This window comes from Phoenix dactylifera, chromosome 11 (genome assembly GCF_051530095.1).
Source record: "Phoenix dactylifera cultivar Ajwa chromosome 11, Ajwa_hap1_PhDact_Kaust_v1.1, whole genome shotgun sequence".
Lineage (NCBI taxonomy): Eukaryota > Viridiplantae > Streptophyta > Magnoliopsida > Arecales > Arecaceae > Phoenix > Phoenix dactylifera.
Window position 1 is genome coordinate 18,677,112 of NC_143200.1, and position 17,798 is coordinate 18,694,909.

The window sequence follows — 17,798 nt, forward strand, 5'->3', positions numbered from 1 at the left end:
AGGACTTTCAAATGCTTTCCCCCTTTCAAATGCTTTCTCTCGCTCCCTCTCTCTCTCTGGAGAGCGAAGAGAAAACCCTAGATTGACTTCCTTAGGGTTTCGTCTCGCGAGGGTTCCAGATCCACCTCCCTCGCTGTCGATCGATCCGGATTAGGGCAGAATGTCGACAATGGAGCACCTCTTCATGCAGATCTTCGAGCGGAAGAACTGGATCGAGGGCCAGCTCAGGCAGCAGATCGATTCCTACGGCCAGTCCCTGGCCTACAACGTCCTCGCCGATGGTGGTCACCCTCCGCCGTGGCTGTGGACAATGAAACCGGACGCCCCTGGTTGCCCTGATTCCAATGGTACTCGCTTTCTCCCCCGCTCTGGGGTTCCTATTCTGGATAATTTTCTATATTTCTGTGGGATTTCTTATTACCTTGGTGAAATTACTGAATTGAGAGTTTAGGATTTAGGGTTTTGTTGGGAATCAAACAGATTGGAGCTTTCTGGTTTTTGATTTTTTGACTCTTCGAAGATTACAGGTTTCTTGAATTGGTCGTAGGGTTTTCATAGGTTTAAAACACTGCGGTGAATTTAGATCTCTGGATGTACCAAACAAAAAATTTAAAGCTCCGGGATACTCTTCGTTCTTGTGTTTTCCTGATTATTTGGAGCTATGACATTTTTGTTTTTTTTTTCGGTATAATTTGTCTTGGACCTCGGATTCTTGAATTATTGGCCACAATTAGCTGTGAATTGTTGCTGTTATTTATTTGCGCTATTAGAAGCGATATTTGGAGTTCTGATTAATATGCATGTAACGATGATTATTGTAGGGAACAATCCTTTTTCCGAGTTCCTTTTTGTAGGTTAAGGTTAGATGCTCAATTCAGGAATGTTTCTCTCTCTTTTTTAAAAAAATTTTGTTGAGACGGCAAACTTTACAGGAGTGCTTTCTTTCAATCTTTTTTTCCGTACATTTCTCGGTTTTATAGGGCAAGTTGGCCTCTTGGTTACTGGAAATCACAATTATCTTTAAGTGTTCAGCACTGCTTGATTTTTTTTCTGGTACTGAATTTGGAAAACCTTGTACACCTCTCTTAGTTCCATTAACAGTTACATACATTGCTCTTCAAAACATTACGGGGCTGTAAATTCATAGTTCTGTACTTTTTTAAGAATAATATAGGAATGCATCTTAAAAGCTCTGCTGTGCTGTAGCACCGACCTGTTTACCACAAAATGTGCCTTCTTTTGACTTGTCCTTTACCTAGCATCAAGGTTTTAGGAAAATGCAATAGAGTTGCAACTCCATTCTGTGGGGTTGTCGAGTTTGTAGCTATTGGTGGCCTGCTGCCTTGAGTGAACCAGCAAAGGTCTCTCATTGACTTCAAAAATAGAGCGGGAGAGAAATGTGACTTCAATGCATCTCTTAGACCAGGCTTTCATCCAGGTGCAAAGCAACCAGGTTTGTATTTATCCACTCTGTTTCACTGTTTGAGCTGAGATCTGGACCTAAAGTATATCTTTTTCTGTTCATGGCGACCCATGTAAATGTGAGGCCCAACTGACCAGATTTATGCCTTAACTGTCCCCAGATTGTATTAACTTGCATGCTGGGGTAAGAACATGAATGGCCTGAAAAAGGTGTCTTGATGAAAAAGTGTCATGCTAGTGTGAGATGTAATGACAAAACCTTGCAATGGCCCTCTGCTTGCAACTTGTGCACATATGCGTGTGTTTGTTTGTGCAGTGTCTAATGTTGGATATGAATATCAAGTTTATTACATATCCATTATGAGTTATGGCCTCAAATTTTCTTGCCATACCCATTTTCAGTTTTATGAAGACATGAATTACCTCACAGTACATCATTCCTATTTTATAACACTGTAATAAAGTAGTTTTTTTATTTTCAAAACCTAATAAACATTGATTTGTTTTTGCTCGCCGAATTTTAAATTCTTTTTCCATTGTCTCATTTTGATTAGTTGTAATATCATGAGGCACCTGCTTTTTCTATTGTCAGTTTGTTGTCATTGTGGTGAACCATGTTTTTCTCTTTAATGGCTTTATCTTGAACAGTGGTTCAGGACCCTCATTTTTTGTTGATGGCATTGCTTCAGGACCTTAATGTCAGGTTTTCTCAGTGGTTCTTCTATGTTCAGGCCCATGTAATCCTCCTCTCTTTTTTAGAATTTTGTAGGCATATTACTTCATGCCCTTTGAGCATAGGTTTTAAATCTTGTGTTTTCTTTCTCTGGTCGTGTCCGTGGCTCTATCATTCATTTTGTTGGAATCTTTAAATTTTTTCCATTTTATTGTACTAACATGTACTCCTAATGCTGATAGATGGCATGTAGAAACATATATAGAACTCCTTAGTTGTGGACCAACTCATAGTACTTAGAACTCTCTCTGCACTTATTAGATGGTATGGGGCTCTTCTTTGTCCTTTTCATGATAGATAGAGGTTATTTATTAGAAATCTAAATGGTTGTTTTTGAATCAGATGAAGGCTTCATATTTAAGGCTGCAAATGGGTCGGGTCGACCCATGACCCGACCGACCCGTGTAGACCCGACCCGAAATTTTGGACCCGCGGGTCCGGGTTGGGTCCGAAAATTGGACCCGATTCATTTTCTGGGTCGGATCTGGGTTCACCAAACGGACCCGACCCGATCCGAATGGACCCGAAGAGAGAGAGAGAGAGAAGAAGGGGAAAAGTTCTAAGGAGAGTAGGAAGGATATTAACAGGCATAGGTTCATAGAATCCAATGGAACCTCGGCCCGTCAGGATTCTCTCTCGATCTATTACGCTGTTGATACCTCTGGTCTGGTGTCTCGGTAGCTAGTTTTTTTTTTCTTTTTCTTTTTTGGTTTTTGTTTCTTTTAACTTTTGAAGGGAGAAAGTGAGATGGTTGTTTTTGAATCAGATGAAGGCTTCATATTTAAGGTTGCAAATGGGTCGGGTTGACCCATGACCCGACCCGACCCGTGTAAACCTGACCCGACCCGAATTTTTGGACCCGCGGGTCCGAGTTGGGTCCGAAAATTGGACCTGAATCATTTTCTGGGACGGGTCTGGGTTCACCGAATGGACCCGACCCGACCCGAATGGACCCGAAGAGAGAGAGAGAGAGAGAGAGAAGAAGAAGGGGAAAAGTTCTAAGGAGAGTAGGAAGGATAGCAACAGGCATAGGTTCATAGAATCCAATGGAACCTCGGCCCGTCAGGATTCTCTCTCGATCTATTACATTGTTGATACCTCTGGTCTGGTGTCTCGGTAGCTGGTTTTTTTTTTTCTTTCTGTTTTTTGGTTTTTGTTTCTTTTAACTTTTGAAGGGAGAAAGTGAGGGAACGCTGAACTGATAGGTCATGTGCCAGTTTTCTGCAATGGAATTGGATTTTGGAAGAAGGTTAGGGATTTTTTCTGCCCTTGTGAGAGGGGAGCTGGGAGACACCAAGTTCCGTCAGATAAAAAATAGTGTGATATGAAATTTGGCTTGTAGACCGACTTAGTTAGTACGTCACGGGTCATTTATTCTGACTGGAGGTCGATTGCAAGTCTTTCAAGTCATGGGTCACCCAGCACCTCATAATTATGATAATGACCAAATTAGATTTGCCCAAATCCTTTCTCAAAAACACAAAAAATGGACCCGATTCGGACCCGGACCCGGACCGGACCCGGTTCGGATCCGGACCCGACCCGGACCCGACCCGACTCGACCCGATCTTCAACCAAGTCGGATCTGGGTCCAAAATTAGGATCCGAACAAAAAACCGGATCGGATCGAGATCACTCAGGACCCGACCCAACCCGACCCATTTGCACCCCTATTCATATTTATATTTGGTGCACCTATTATGAGGATATTTTATAAAATGCCTAACAATTTACTTATCCTTGATATTAAATTCTCATTACAATGTCTGATCTTCTTCTTGGTCTGTCTTCCATTTTCTTGGTTTTATGTCTTCAATGCATGTCGCGAGGAGGGCAGGCGGGAGGTGGTTTAAGTACATAATCTTTATTTGGATTTATATTGTGTTGATATCTTCCTCAAAGTAATTGTGTCAATTATTGAAACATTCTCATAGTTTTCGTTACTGAGCTTCAGTTCTTTATATGCAATATTTTCTATTCTTTGTTATATATTTTCTTTATTTGGCGAATTATTTTCTTGATACTGAGTTAAGCAGAGAACAACTAACTTCAGGAATCTTATTCCCACTCCCACGGGCTACCACTCCTTCAACAAACAACAACAATCTTTACACCCTTCCAACTCTGAGGGGTGCGAATGTGTCCCAGCCCAGTGGCTTCTTCAATGAAATGTGTGTTTCAAATCAAAATTTCTTCACAGAGCCAATTGATGAAGTGGTTCCTGATAATTTCCTTGAAAACATTAAACGAGATTCTGATATGATAGGCTTGAAAGATGTTGAGGCTAACGCTGAATTTGACCCACTTGCAAGGATACAGCATTCCAGATCGAGGCAAAGGGATATGGAGAATCATCTCAGCAAGAAAGCAAAAATTACAAGTTTTGGAGATGAAAGTACTATGGATCAATATACTGGTAGAATGACTCGGTCTAGGGTTGCCTCCTTGAAGCCTGATAGTATTAAGGAAACATCAGTTATGAACTTGTTGGCTTTTGACAATGTAGATGGTGGTCGAGCCACTAGATCAAGAAGAGCATCTCAGAAACCTGATTCTCTTCACAAGTTATCGAAACCAGCTAAACCTTTAATACCTGTGCAATTTGGAACACAGAAAGCATCGGAAGATCAAATGGGTTTCTGGCCAGCTACGTATGGAAACATAGACACTCTTGAAGGAAATAATGTTGATGACGCTGTGGCTCCACAGAGATGTGTTAGACAAGCTGCAGTGAAGGGGCTTGCCTCAGATGCTTCTTCTCCTGTTAACTCTGGGTTGAGGATGGCATGCACTGCAGCTCCAGATCTGTCTCAGACGCATTTTCTGGTTGAACCAAAGAAACTTCTTTTCGATGGCATTGAAGTTTGTGGTTCAAATGACAATCCTGTTACTGCTTTTGAAAAAGAAAATCAAGAATACTCTGAGGTTACCCTTTCAAAGATGGAGGCCATGCAATCACTAAAAGAGGATCAATTTTCCGGAGATTTTATGAAAGCACGTTGTTCTTTAGCATGCAGGGAGCCTCAAGATGATGTCCTGCACGCTGGAGAAGTTTTGCAAAGAACAGAGGAAGCTGGCAGAGTTTCAGAGGGATGTGCAAACAAGAGTCTTAAATTGGTTGAAGTAGATGACTCAGAGTGTCACTCCCTCCCTAGTTCATGCAATAAGCATTCTCAGACACCTGCCTGGTTGCCTGTGAAACCAACACATTGGATCTCTAATAATGAACTGACACTTCCATCCTCTATGAGTGACTCTATATTAAACTGTAGTACAAAATTTTCAGGTCAACCAAGGGCTCAACATGATTGTAGCTCTGAAAGTTCATCAGGAGATCTGGGGAAGCATAATTTGGAAGAGCGATTTAGTGTACCTCTCATTGATGTGCGAACAATCATGGTAGCCAGCAGGCAGTCTGAGACCAATTCCTCAGCTGAATCAAAGGATCATCTACTTGATACTATGAAGCAGATTAATTTGGATAGGAATTCTATTGCTTCCTTGGGGAAAGAAACCAAGGGCGGCAATTTTGAGAATGATATAAAATTGGACGCTGTGCAGTCAGTGAAAGAAGAATCGTCCCACAGATCTTTGAAAACAGCTCATGTTTCTCCAGCAAATGTGCAGATTCAGGAAGAGGTTGTCTTATCTGCCTTGGAAGATGTGAGAACAGATGAAAGTAAAAGGGTCTCAGGTGAAGTTTGTGAAGAGATTTCTGAGTTACTTGTAACGGTGAAGCCCAAATGTAATCCTCAATTTATATACTGTGATGATATACCTTCACATATATCGGTCATGTCAGCTTTGGAAGTGATGTCTAGGAGCAATGTTAGTGAGAATCATTCAATTGGAAAGCCTGTTCAGTGCCCAACAGATGAGAATTGTGAGAGAATGCTCATCAAAGAAACAAATGGCGGCTCAATTAAACCGACAGACCCCCTTCTCAGTGATGGTCCAGAGTTATTGTTCTCTGAAGCAGATGACATGTGCATCGAAGCTGAAAAAGCTGACACCAGTGCAGTGCAACTTGGGAATAGAAGTTTTGCAACGCCCGCATCAATATCTGGTGCTGGTGAAAATCATGTTGTGGAGGTAGAATGCCAGCATCCGTCAAGATGTTCAACTATATGTGATAAGATTATGGGTTCTTGTAGATCAAATGATTCTGTTTTAGTTTCTTCCAATAAAATTGGTGAGTTCTTTTCGCCTCAGGAAGCTGTGGTTACTGCTGATATCAGAAATATCAAGGAGAAGCTCACTGTCAGGAAGATGCCAAATACGGCTGAAGCTCATAGAAACTCAAGCAGTCTTGATGAGAATTTTGGTTCTTGTAGAGCAAATGCTATCAGTGTACCTTGTCCTGAAAAAAATTCCATGCAGCTGGAAACCATCAAAGGTGATATTTATGCAAGTGCAAAGAATGTTGCAGAGAAGACTGTCATTCAGCACGTACAAACACCAAATAATATTGAAGCTCACATTGCAGCACCAGAAGCTCGTTACTCCTTAAGGAGCTCGAGTAGCCAGAAAAAAAAGCTTGATTCTTTTAGATTAATGGAAACCAATGCTGCAAGCAGTTCGAAACAATCAAGGAAAATTGTTGCCCGTGCGTGTGAAATTTCATGGCCTAAAGGGAGAAAATTGGAAGGACAATTAAATAATATCCTGGCTACTTCTCCTAGGATGAGGTTTAAACCTCCCCTGCATGTTCATAAGGGCAGTGTCTGCAGAAGCAAGATGAGTTCAGAAAATGCTTTAGGAGATGGTATGGAGTTACAGTCTTCTCCATTACCAAGTGATTTGAAAAGTGAGATAGCAAACGCAGCCCTCGAGAGTCCTCTTGAAGTTCTACAAATTAGCAAGAAGCTCTGTGTGAGAGAGGTATAGAAATCTTGTGTAACTTCCTTACATTATGTTCATATTGCAGAACACAATTAGAATTATACTGCAGTAGTTGGTGTGTACGCTAGCAAGCATGTACGCATGTGTTTGTACAAGTGCTTGCCTGTCTGCATATGCATGTTGTTGTCATCTGTGTCGATGCATGTATGCATGTATGCATGTATGAGTGTGTGTGTGTGCGCGCGCGCGCATGTGTGTGTGCGCATTACCTGTTTGCACATATGTTTTTGCATGTTTGTGTATGTTTTTGTATGCTTTGTATGGGGATTCACTGTTTATCAAAGTGGTTGGGAGTTATTTAATTTACCTTAAATTTCACAAACTAAGCCCCTGCTGTTTAATGAAAGCAGGGATGTACTGTTTATATTTAATGACTACAATATGATTTTTGATTGTTCAAGTTGCTTCTTCAAAAATATTATACACTCCATTTATAAGAACACAAAAGCTTTCTCATCTAACAGGATAAATATATGTGCGGTCTCTTTCTGTTATATTGCTTTGTGTTGCATGGCAGAGTTCATCAAATAGCATAACGAAGCAATCTGCTTTTTAATATCTGAAATCATTTTTTAGATATCTTAAGTTTATTGAGTGTATGCTTTTTTTGTGGGTCTGTGTGTATGTGTGTGTCTAAACATGTATGTAATAATTAGGTTCATGTCTGTCTTGTTATAGCAACTCATATTTCAGTCTTGCCTGGCAGGATGGTTCTTGCTTAAAAGCTGAGGAACGAACTATGATGGCTCCATTACAAATTGAACATAGACAAGGAGTATCTTTTCATGATTTGATAGATGGAATATCTGGAACTTGTTTAGCAAACAAAGTGGGTGTGTCTGAATTGTCTGACTTTAAACTAAAAGAACATTGTATTTCAGAAGATAATCATGATTTAATGCATAGCAGGAGCACATTAAGTCATAAAATAACGAAGAGTCCTGGTTATCATGTGGAACCTACTGAAGAGACCAATATGAATGATACAGAAAGAAGTCTTTATGCATATGACATGGCTGATTGCGATGAGACCATGCCAGAGTTTGAGGGATTTAGCATTGGTGTTCCTTCTACAATAGAGGACAGTGTCTTCTACAATTCTGATCTTCAAAGTCTTGCAGGAGAACAGGATTCTGTGCTTGAGCAGTTGTGCAGCTCTAGGAATTTGGTTACCCCAAGATCTCGTCCTTCTACCAAGTATAAAATTAATAGACTTCCTGATGTTTATCAATCTTTACCTGCCGGGACTCTGGAGCACATGGAGTCAAGCAATCCACTCCATTTTAATGATGTTGATATGAAACAATTTAAGGAAAGTGACGATGAGAAGATTTATGGTCTTTTTGGCAACTTGGAATTAGAATATGATGGTTCTTTCAATGGAAAATCTCATTCTCACAGTATGCCTTCTACAAGTGCAAGATTTGGATGGCTTGCTGGTAAGCCTCCTTTGACCCCTCCAGTTGAAAAGTCCTGCCAGAGAAAGGTTTCAGGGAGAAGTTATGCCAGCTCAGAGACAGTGGGTTCTAACCCAGAACTAGTATGTTTTCGTATTGATGAAAATACCAGCACCACTGAAGAAAATGAAAATCCAGATGAACTAGACATGTCCAAAGAGAGAGTTGGCTCAAGAGAGATCAAGGTGTCAACTGACAGAAAAGCACTTCTAGATATCACTGCAGTATATCAGAATGCACCAACTTTGGCTTCTGTTTCCGAGAAGTTTGCTGAAAGAGTCAATCTACAATCTGTGAACGCAGAGTCTTACTCTGGGACTCGAAACAGTGTCTGTATGATTGTGGGAAATGCTTGTGCCAGAAAGCCTGAAATAGTTGACAAGGAGAATCATAGCCTTCCTGTTAATGGAAATCGAGTTCAGAAAGCAGCTGAATCTATCAATAGCAGGTCCAGTAAACCAGAATTTTCTAGAAAAGCAGGGGATAGAAACAAAAGCCGGCCACAACTAGAAAAAGGATACAAGCCCAGCAATATCGTGTCCAATATATCTTCTTTTATTCCAGTTGTCCAACAAAAGCAGCAAGCAGCAACTGCAAAAGGTGATTTTGTTGATTTTTTCCGCTGAAATTTTAATAACTAAAAGACTATATAAAGTAGTGTCTTTAGGGTAAATAATCCATTATGCCGCAGCTTATATAAACCTGAATCTATTTTGATAAGTTATGTTGGATTATTTAGAGATTCATTAAACATTTACAGGAAGAAATTTGGGAAAACCCAACTGAAGTTGTTCTGATTATGTTTCTTCTTTGTTTTTCATTTTCAGTATTTTTATGAAATGTAAAATTCATTACTTGTTCTAACAAAAAGAATGAAAGCTGAGCTCAAAACCTAAAATTACTTCAAAAACAGTAGATGCCATATTTCTTATTACAGAATTATTACATTTACATTTTTAAAACTATTATTCCTCCTGAAGTAGCCATTGTTGTAGATGGCTACAGCTTGGAGTTTCAGCTGCTGTCAGCACTATTTGTTTTCTTAAAAAAATTTGCAGTCAGTTACAGTTAGTTGCTATAAACTGATAAAGGAAGAAAAGGATGAGTAAGGCTATATATATCATGACTCCGAAGATTAGAATTTTTCTACTAGGTCGCAACTGAGTAATACAAGGTACTATTGTGTTTTGTCTTGGGCCATTCAGTATCTTTATATTTTTTAAAATGATAAAAAATCATGGTCACTGTTTGTGACTGCATGAGCAAAAGAAGAAAGTTTCCCTTAAATTTGATGCCTTACTAATGCGATAGTTGTTGCCTTGCAGGGAAGAAAGAAATTAAAGTCAAAGCATTAGAGGCTGCTGAAGCTGCAAAGCGTCTTGAAGAGAAGAAACAAAATGAGCGTGAAATGCGGAAAGCAGCCGCAAGGCTTGAGCGTGCAAGGTTGGAACAGGAGAAAGAGCTCAAGCAAAAGCAGAAAGAAGAGGAAAGGAAGAAAAAGGAAGCAGAAGTAGCTGCAAGGAAGAGGCAGAGAGAAGAAGAAGAAAGAAGGGAAAAGGAAAGAAAGAGAAGATGCATTGAAGAAGCTCGAAAATTGCAAAGGGAACAGGAGGAAAAATTACGTGCTGAGAAAGACGAAAGAGAGCTTTGGCGCAAAGCTGCAGTAAGCTCTTATCTTGATTCTTCATTAATATGCTAATGTCCATTTGACATATATGTTCTTCACATCAACATTTGTATGGTGACTTTCACAGGATGAGAAAGAACGAAGGAAGAAAGAAACAATGGAACAAGCAAATCACCCATCGAAATCAGAAAAAGAAGGGGAAATTGCTGGGTGCAGAAAAGATGCTGAGTTGAAACCCAGCACCACCGAGGTGGTAGTGAGGGAAGGTATACATGGAAATAATACCTTTGCAGGCCCTGATTCTTCTAAAGAATTAAAAGATCTTGAAAAGGTAATATTGCCCTAGCAGATCTAGATTCTGCATTACTTATCAGTAGTCTTTTTGAGACCAGAAGTAATGGTATTATGTTGGCTTTGTTTACTGTAACTTCCATGTAATTTTATTTGTTTATAGTTGAGACTTTCATTTGGCAATGCTGGATTTGTTTTTGGATAAGTGCTATAAGCTACAAGGCTGTCTAAGAGCAATTCAGTTTAATTAACATTTAGTAATGAAAATAATTGCTAGTATGGATGAACCACTAGAATTTTTTCTGTTGTTAAATTTTAAATGTGGATAAATCTGGGCAAGGATCTGCACTCATTCAGTATGAAGTTGCTAGCTAACTTAGATCGTTGTTGATCTTGATCTTATTGGTTTTGCAGTTGTATGAGATATCTCCATACAAAGACTCTGAAGTTGAGGATGATGATGCAGAAGAAGAAATTAGGCGCAGAAAGAAATACATTCCTTCCTGGGCAAGGTGAACAATTAATTTTTATTTAGCTGACTGTTGATAAAAGCATGCACATATCTTATCCATATTTATAATATGAGTTCATTTTCTACAAGTTTCAACAGTCTTTAAGCAGTACTTGTTGCTGCATTGATTTGACTATGTGTCTCTTCAGTAACCATCTTTTACTGAAAGTAACCCTAAAAATTAGATGACCTTATTCTGGTTTCCCACTTGAACTTGTTCTGATAAGTAATAAATAATAGAAGGTTTGATTGGCTAGGATCCTCGCACCAAAAATGTCTGGATGAAGGGAGTGTTGAAGTTTTCACTGGGACATGTGACATTGACTGGCACATGCCAACCTTGTTTTGTTTTGAACACTAGTAGCTCTTCCTATTACATAACTTATATAGCAGGCAGTTCATTTGGATTTTTACTTATGTTTTTTTTTCCCCAGAACTATCAATTTGTCTTTCCAAAGTAATTATAATAATGTAGCACTGGTATTTGCAGGAGAGAATGCTTGGATCAAATTTTACTTTCCAATCAATGGCAAGATCCAACAGAAATCTTCTGTCGTAAGAGTTCTTTTGACTTAAATGAAGGTAAGTCCTGGGCAAAGCAACCAAGGATGCTTTATTCCAGAACAAATATTTGGTGCATCAATTATAGGCTGATAGCGCCATCCAATCTTCACTTTCTGCAGTTCTTTTGCCTCGTATTCTTCGGCTGCCATCGTGATCACATGGCGATGTTTGGTCAGTTGCCTGCACGGTGATCCTTTGATCTGGATAGTGGTGTATCTGCGGAGCTCCCAAAATGATCTGGTGGTTGTGCCATATGGTTCCCCTTCTTTAGGCATCATTTATTTGCTGTAGTGTTGGCAGGGTTACCATCTGGAGACACCAAGGTTTTTCCTTTTCCTTTTCTTTTTCCCGGTTTGGGGGAGGGGGTGTTCAATAAGATGTGCATGCTCGACCACCACCAGCACCCCCCAACCCCCCTCTAACAACATATATTGCATGTGTGGTTCACAGCTCTGATATCATCATGCTGTCAGTACAGTGCTCAATATGCAGCTGGAATGCTAACGCTGCTTCTCATGTACCAATTATTTGCATGCAATCAGACCACTGCATAGCCTCATTCTGCAGGTTACAGAATGTGTATGCCCCATGGTTTAAACTTCCTTTTTTGTGTATATAAGAAATTCATAGAACGGTCGAGTTCCTTATGGAAAACATTTTCCTAAGTTTTACACTTGACTATTGTCAGATATTTGTGCATATACTCTTAATTGTTCCCCATACAACTCACTAGATGAAGATAACTAGGATTTCCGGTTCTTCATCCTGATACATGCTCTCTCTCTCTCTCTCTCTCTCTCTCTCTCTCTCTCTCTGCGCGCGCGCGCGCATTGTCTGAAGATTTGAATCATATCTGTTATATGCTGAGGATGACAACATCTACTTTTGGCATATTCTTATGCGAAAGCTACCAAATTGGACTCTGAAAAAGAAAGCTAATACATATGTTATGGTGAAAATATGTAATAGAAACTAGGAAAAAAGAGAGTAGATTAGTTTACAATAGTGTAGTAAAAATACTAAACTTATTATTATATTGCATTTGGATGAATGCCATGTAAGTAAGGTGTAGATCATGTAGGATGACTGGTTCTTTTCTGGCTGCTTAGCATGCCTTACTAGTTAACTTGGTTATAATTGGCCAGCTGTCTCAATGACATGACCCAAGATCTGCTAAAAAACTGTAATAGCTGATATCTTTCTTGCAAAGCTTTTCAAAAGGCAAATTCGAGCTATTAACACCTGAAGAGAAATTACACAATTTGTGTTGCTTGCTGTAAAACAACATTTAGTATTTGCAAATGAAACGAAAAAAAGGAAAAATATCAACCGGAGAAACCAGTCATTTTTTTCCCCTTGGAATATGTTATAATTTGTCACCCTTATTGGCCTTGCGGGCTACTATGTGATAGCGCAACATTCTTTATGCACTTTTGCAGACGGTACAGTACATAAAGAGAGACTAGCTTTACTTCCAACTAACTTAAATGAAAGTAAGCCTCTGATAATACTTGCATAATTTTCTTCCACTTTTATAGATGTCGTCGTTTCATTTAGTTTTATATGGATTGTAGTTTAATCCCACAATTTTGAAAATCTGGTAACTAAACTTTTCATACCAACCCTAGTCATCATTGTTTGACTGTTTTCTCCAGAGTTACTCATGGAGAGTCCAAGCAACTGGAATGTTAGAAAGAATGGTGATCTGAGATTCGCTTAGATCTATCGTTTGATGAAAATTTAATAAACTAAACTGACGGCCGTTGCACCTAATAACAATGGGTTTTGAATACGCCGATTTCATCTGGGATGGTTGGGGATATCTGGAATACTCACTCTGTTGATACAGCGCCCGGGTTCATCCTTGTCTCTTGGGTACCCTTACCCCCTGGCCATCTCAAGGTACATTTCAATAGCAGTGTGGCCATTGAGGGAGGTAGAGTAAGTATGGACTTTGTGATTAGGAGCCACGACTCACAATTGATTGCTACGGGAGGCTAACGCATCGTTGGGTTGTCAGCTGCAGGGGCGAAGCTCAGGGCAGCTTGGGAAAGTATCGCCTTCGCGAGCTGGCTGCTGGAGGCGGAACACATCATTCTGGAGGGAAACTCAAGCACAATGATAGACTGGATACGAGAGGAGAGGTGGAGGGGGGATGCGAGCCCTCTACTTCATGACATTCGGTAGATATTAGAAAGATGCAGCACCTTTCAGGTTGTGCATGCCTACCGAGAAGCAAACCGAGCCCCCGATTAGGTGGCTACATATGTGGTGCAACATTCTAAAGAGGTTTTTTGGACTCACCAGGGGGTCCTTCCAGCACCGTTGTGCCAGGTTCTTACTTTTGATTCGATTGGCTACACCTACATTAGAGTAGAGTGAGAAGCCGGTGTATCAAAAAAAAAAAAACAATGGGTTTTGAATCTCTAGAACTAATTTATGTGCTAGATCTATGGGTTTATAACATAATACTAGTTTGAGGATTTGAAGTTAATGCAATTGCCATGTCACCTGGATGCAGCTGGTCTCTGGATCTTTCCTTCTAAGTACATATCACGGCAATGAGCTAGCTAGACGGACAGCTGATGGCCCTACTTATGATGGATATATGGGAATGTTTTATTTGGGTCAAGGAATTAAGTATTCCTGTGTTGCATTCTCTACAGCGCTTACTTTGCAGGAGGCAGGTAACTCTCAACAAGTCCACATCTCTAGAGTTTTTGTTGCTTCAATCATTAGAACATAAATTCATACAACAGACACAAACATGAGCGTACATTGAGTTTGAAACTAATTTGAATCATTTATAATTTACTAAAAATACACCATTATATATATATTATATTAAGGGAACGTAAGGGATGCCGAGGGAGAGAGCGCCAGCCATAGTCGAGAATTTTAATAGACGAGGAGATCATGTAAATCAGACAATCTCAAAAATTTAGGACACTAGATTCTTTTTCAGAGGTAATTTTCACAATCTTAATTTTTCAAGGACTCTTCTGGCCAAAAAAATCTTTAATTAGAAAATTCTATCACGCCCGCGCTAAATCCGTGCCGACCGTTTTCCACCCACTACCATACATATAATTTAGGTTGGCATCCCAAAAGGTCCAAATTTGGCACTTTATGCGCTTTAAGGATGAAATTACTTCTCTACATACAACTTTGCCTTCTTTAGATTTTTTTAAGATTTAGGGTAATCTTAGGGAATTTCAACTCCATGGTTTTCAGCAATGCTGTTAATGAAGGAATTTTTTCCCCTGATTGCATGGGCTTCCATATTATAATTAGTACATTGTCTTGCTTGGAGTTGCTATTACATATATAATTTAATGTTTTGCATCTACTATTTTGCTTGGAGTTGCTATTACATATATAATTTAATGTTTTGCATCTACTATTTGTATTTTCTATAAATTATATTATAGTAATAGTTTTTTCTGAAAGAATTTGATATTTGTAATTGTAATAACTCAAGACCTCACCTAAAATGGCAAGCCAGAAGATATTACTTAAGTTCGTTGATCCTATACTGCACGGATTGTCACATACTTCCCCTAGTTTATATGGGTCATGATCCGAGTCCTAACGTCCTCGTCAGGCTAAGAGTCCAAATCCATTCAAATCTAATCTCAAGCACTACGATCGGTCCGTGGTCAATCTCAATGAGCCCGTGTTACAGTGTCTCCTAGTTTATATGGGTCATGATCTGAGTCCGCTCGAATACCACATTTATAACAACTTAGGACCTTACCCAAAATAGCTAGCCGAAAGGTATTATTTAGGTTCATTGATCCTATATAAGTACCAAAAATCTACCTAGTGAATAACCACTGTGAGACTAAATACGCCGGTTCAGATCCTCACAGTAGTTTATCTCCCTTTATATAGGAAAGAGTTTGGTTAATCTTATGAAATGTTGTGAGCATAGATGCATTGGTAATTTATGACATAATCCATGCTTGTAGCCACTAAATCAAGAAAGCAGTAATTTGTTTACGGTTATTTACATCTATACTATTCAGTGCAGGTTGTTATCATAAATCTCACTTTGGAAGTTGTTAAAATGGTAATTTATCCGCTGACTATCCTAAGGCCTTGTTTGGCAGAGCTATTAATGGTAGAGCTTTCGAAAGTAGAGTTTTTTGAAGTAGAACTTTTATAAAAAGCTATTTGCTGTTTGGCAACTATATTTCTAAAGTGCGATAAGACTTTAATTTGTGTTTGGTAAATAAATTGAAAAAGTACTTCTGGTATGACAAAATGACCAAAAAAAAATATTGCATAATATTATACAACAGAGCATAATAAAATATAATATATATTAATACATAAATATATGATATAGTATATATTATCGTAATGTAATATAATATTATTATAATATAGTTATATAATATTCTATATTATCACATAATAATGTAACATAATTTGATATTATATAACATAACATATCAATGTATTATGATATAATATTATATTATATTATATTTATAGTATAATACAATAATAAAGTATAAAATAAAATAATTATTAGCGTAAATTAATTCTCTGTCCTTCTAATGACTGCGGTATAACAGAAAGTCCTTATTGACTGAAACAACCTTTTCCGGTCCAGAAATTCTGCTAATCGTAATTGTAATATTTTATCATGAGTATTTTGGTCCTCAAAAAAAAATATAAATTAAAATAGCTTTCCGACACATGCTAAAAGTGTTTTTTCTAAAGAAGCTCAATTTTGGAGTTTCTCCCAAAAAGATGTTTTAGCTTTATGACAAAGCTAAAACAGCTTCTCGATTTTTTTACTAAACACTTCTATATCATCCAAAAGTAGTTTTGGAGAGTCAGAAAGTACTTTCTGGCCCACCAAAAGCTCTGCCAAATGGGCCTAAGGCTGTTATAATAATGGTTGGTTTGTTATCCTTGGAAAAATTTGTTTTTTTATAGTTGCTTAACATCAGCAAGTATCTGTGACCGTCAAGGTTATTCTGCATTAATGACTCTTTTCCACACGCTTTCCTGCCTCTTATTGCAGTGGCATCCTTGAGATTTTTATTACCTCTCTACTATTTTACTTGCAACAAACTTTGTTTCTTATGTACCAATGAGGGAAGAAAAAGAAAAGATTGTTCCCACTGTGTGAATATAAACAGCCGTCTAAGTCACGTAAAGCTTTTTCCATGAGTGCATGACTGAATGTTATGAGGTCTTGAGCTGGTAGTGACTTAGAATATACTCTTTGACTTTATGGTTTATGCTTCAAAATATACTGCAAGTTCTGAACTAGTACTGTATAAATGTTAAACAGCTCCTATGGTTTTAGAATCCATACGGTTAGGTGAATTGTTAATTTGATAAATACTCTTAAATATGCTACTACTCTATATGGCTGCTAATCGATGTAAGCCAGTTAATCTCTAGCATCATGCATGTATTTACTACTGCAGTTCAATTAAAGATTGCAATAACTGCCATTGCATCCACTAGTTTTCCCTTTTTTGTGCTTACTGATCTGCTTGAATTCCCAGAGTCTGGTTTAGAGACCTTAATTATAATACTCCACAAGTTTGTTTCATGATTAGCTTCTTGCAATTTTAAGTTTAAAGCACGTCATTCATTAACTTAGTATTTAAAATATCTCTTCTTTAAGTTAATGGAACACTTGATCGAAATATTAGCAATGGCACCTCATATGCAATTTAATTTTGACAGAAAAGACATCCTACTTCTGGTTAAATCCATGTAATATCCTCTTCATTGAGAAGTTTTCCAAAACAAAGATTTAAATTAAGATCTAGTGAGAGATTGAGGGCATATTAGATGGAATAAAAGTAAGACATTAACAACAGCCAATTTTTTGAAGAAATTAGAAACATCTTATAAATGCTGCTTATGCTGATTATGATTAATATTAAATTAACAATGGAGTAGCTTTCTTCTTTTTCTTTTAATAATGGTATTTTGTATCATTCTTATAATTGATTTACTTACCTGGAGGCAGCCGTATGCTTCGTAGTATAGATTTAAGAATGCAGAAAAGAGAATACAGAAAGGATCATAATGGTGTTAGCCAGAGGCTTCTGAAGGAGAAACTCCAAATGCTCACGTAGCCTTCTCAGACCACACACTTGAAGTTGCACTGCACCTCCCCCAACCCTAGATATATAGAGTTACAAGATCTGTCATGTGAAATTAGGAGGTTTTTGGAAAGTTGCAGTCAAGTTTAGCAGTAAAATCTGACAGAATTGTCGCTTTTTGGCACCTGCTATTCTGTAAATAGCTTGATGG

At 38.4% G+C, this 17,798-nt stretch overlaps 1 protein-coding gene across 1 annotated transcript; it reads left to right on the forward strand.

The window, feature by feature from the left end:
- Positions 1 to 12,083, forward strand: LOC103718439 (uncharacterized). Its single transcript, XM_008807265.5, has 8 exons — positions 1 to 347; positions 4,209 to 7,036; positions 7,764 to 9,114; positions 9,840 to 10,177; positions 10,269 to 10,472; positions 10,847 to 10,944; positions 11,434 to 11,525; positions 11,627 to 12,083. The coding sequence occupies exons 1-8, from the start codon at positions 161 to 163 to the stop codon at positions 11,659 to 11,661; spliced, it is 5,133 nt and encodes a 1,710-aa protein (XP_008805487.4). The 5' UTR covers positions 1 to 160; the 3' UTR covers positions 11,662 to 12,083.
- The last annotated feature ends 5,715 nt before the right edge of the window (positions 12,084 to 17,798 follow it).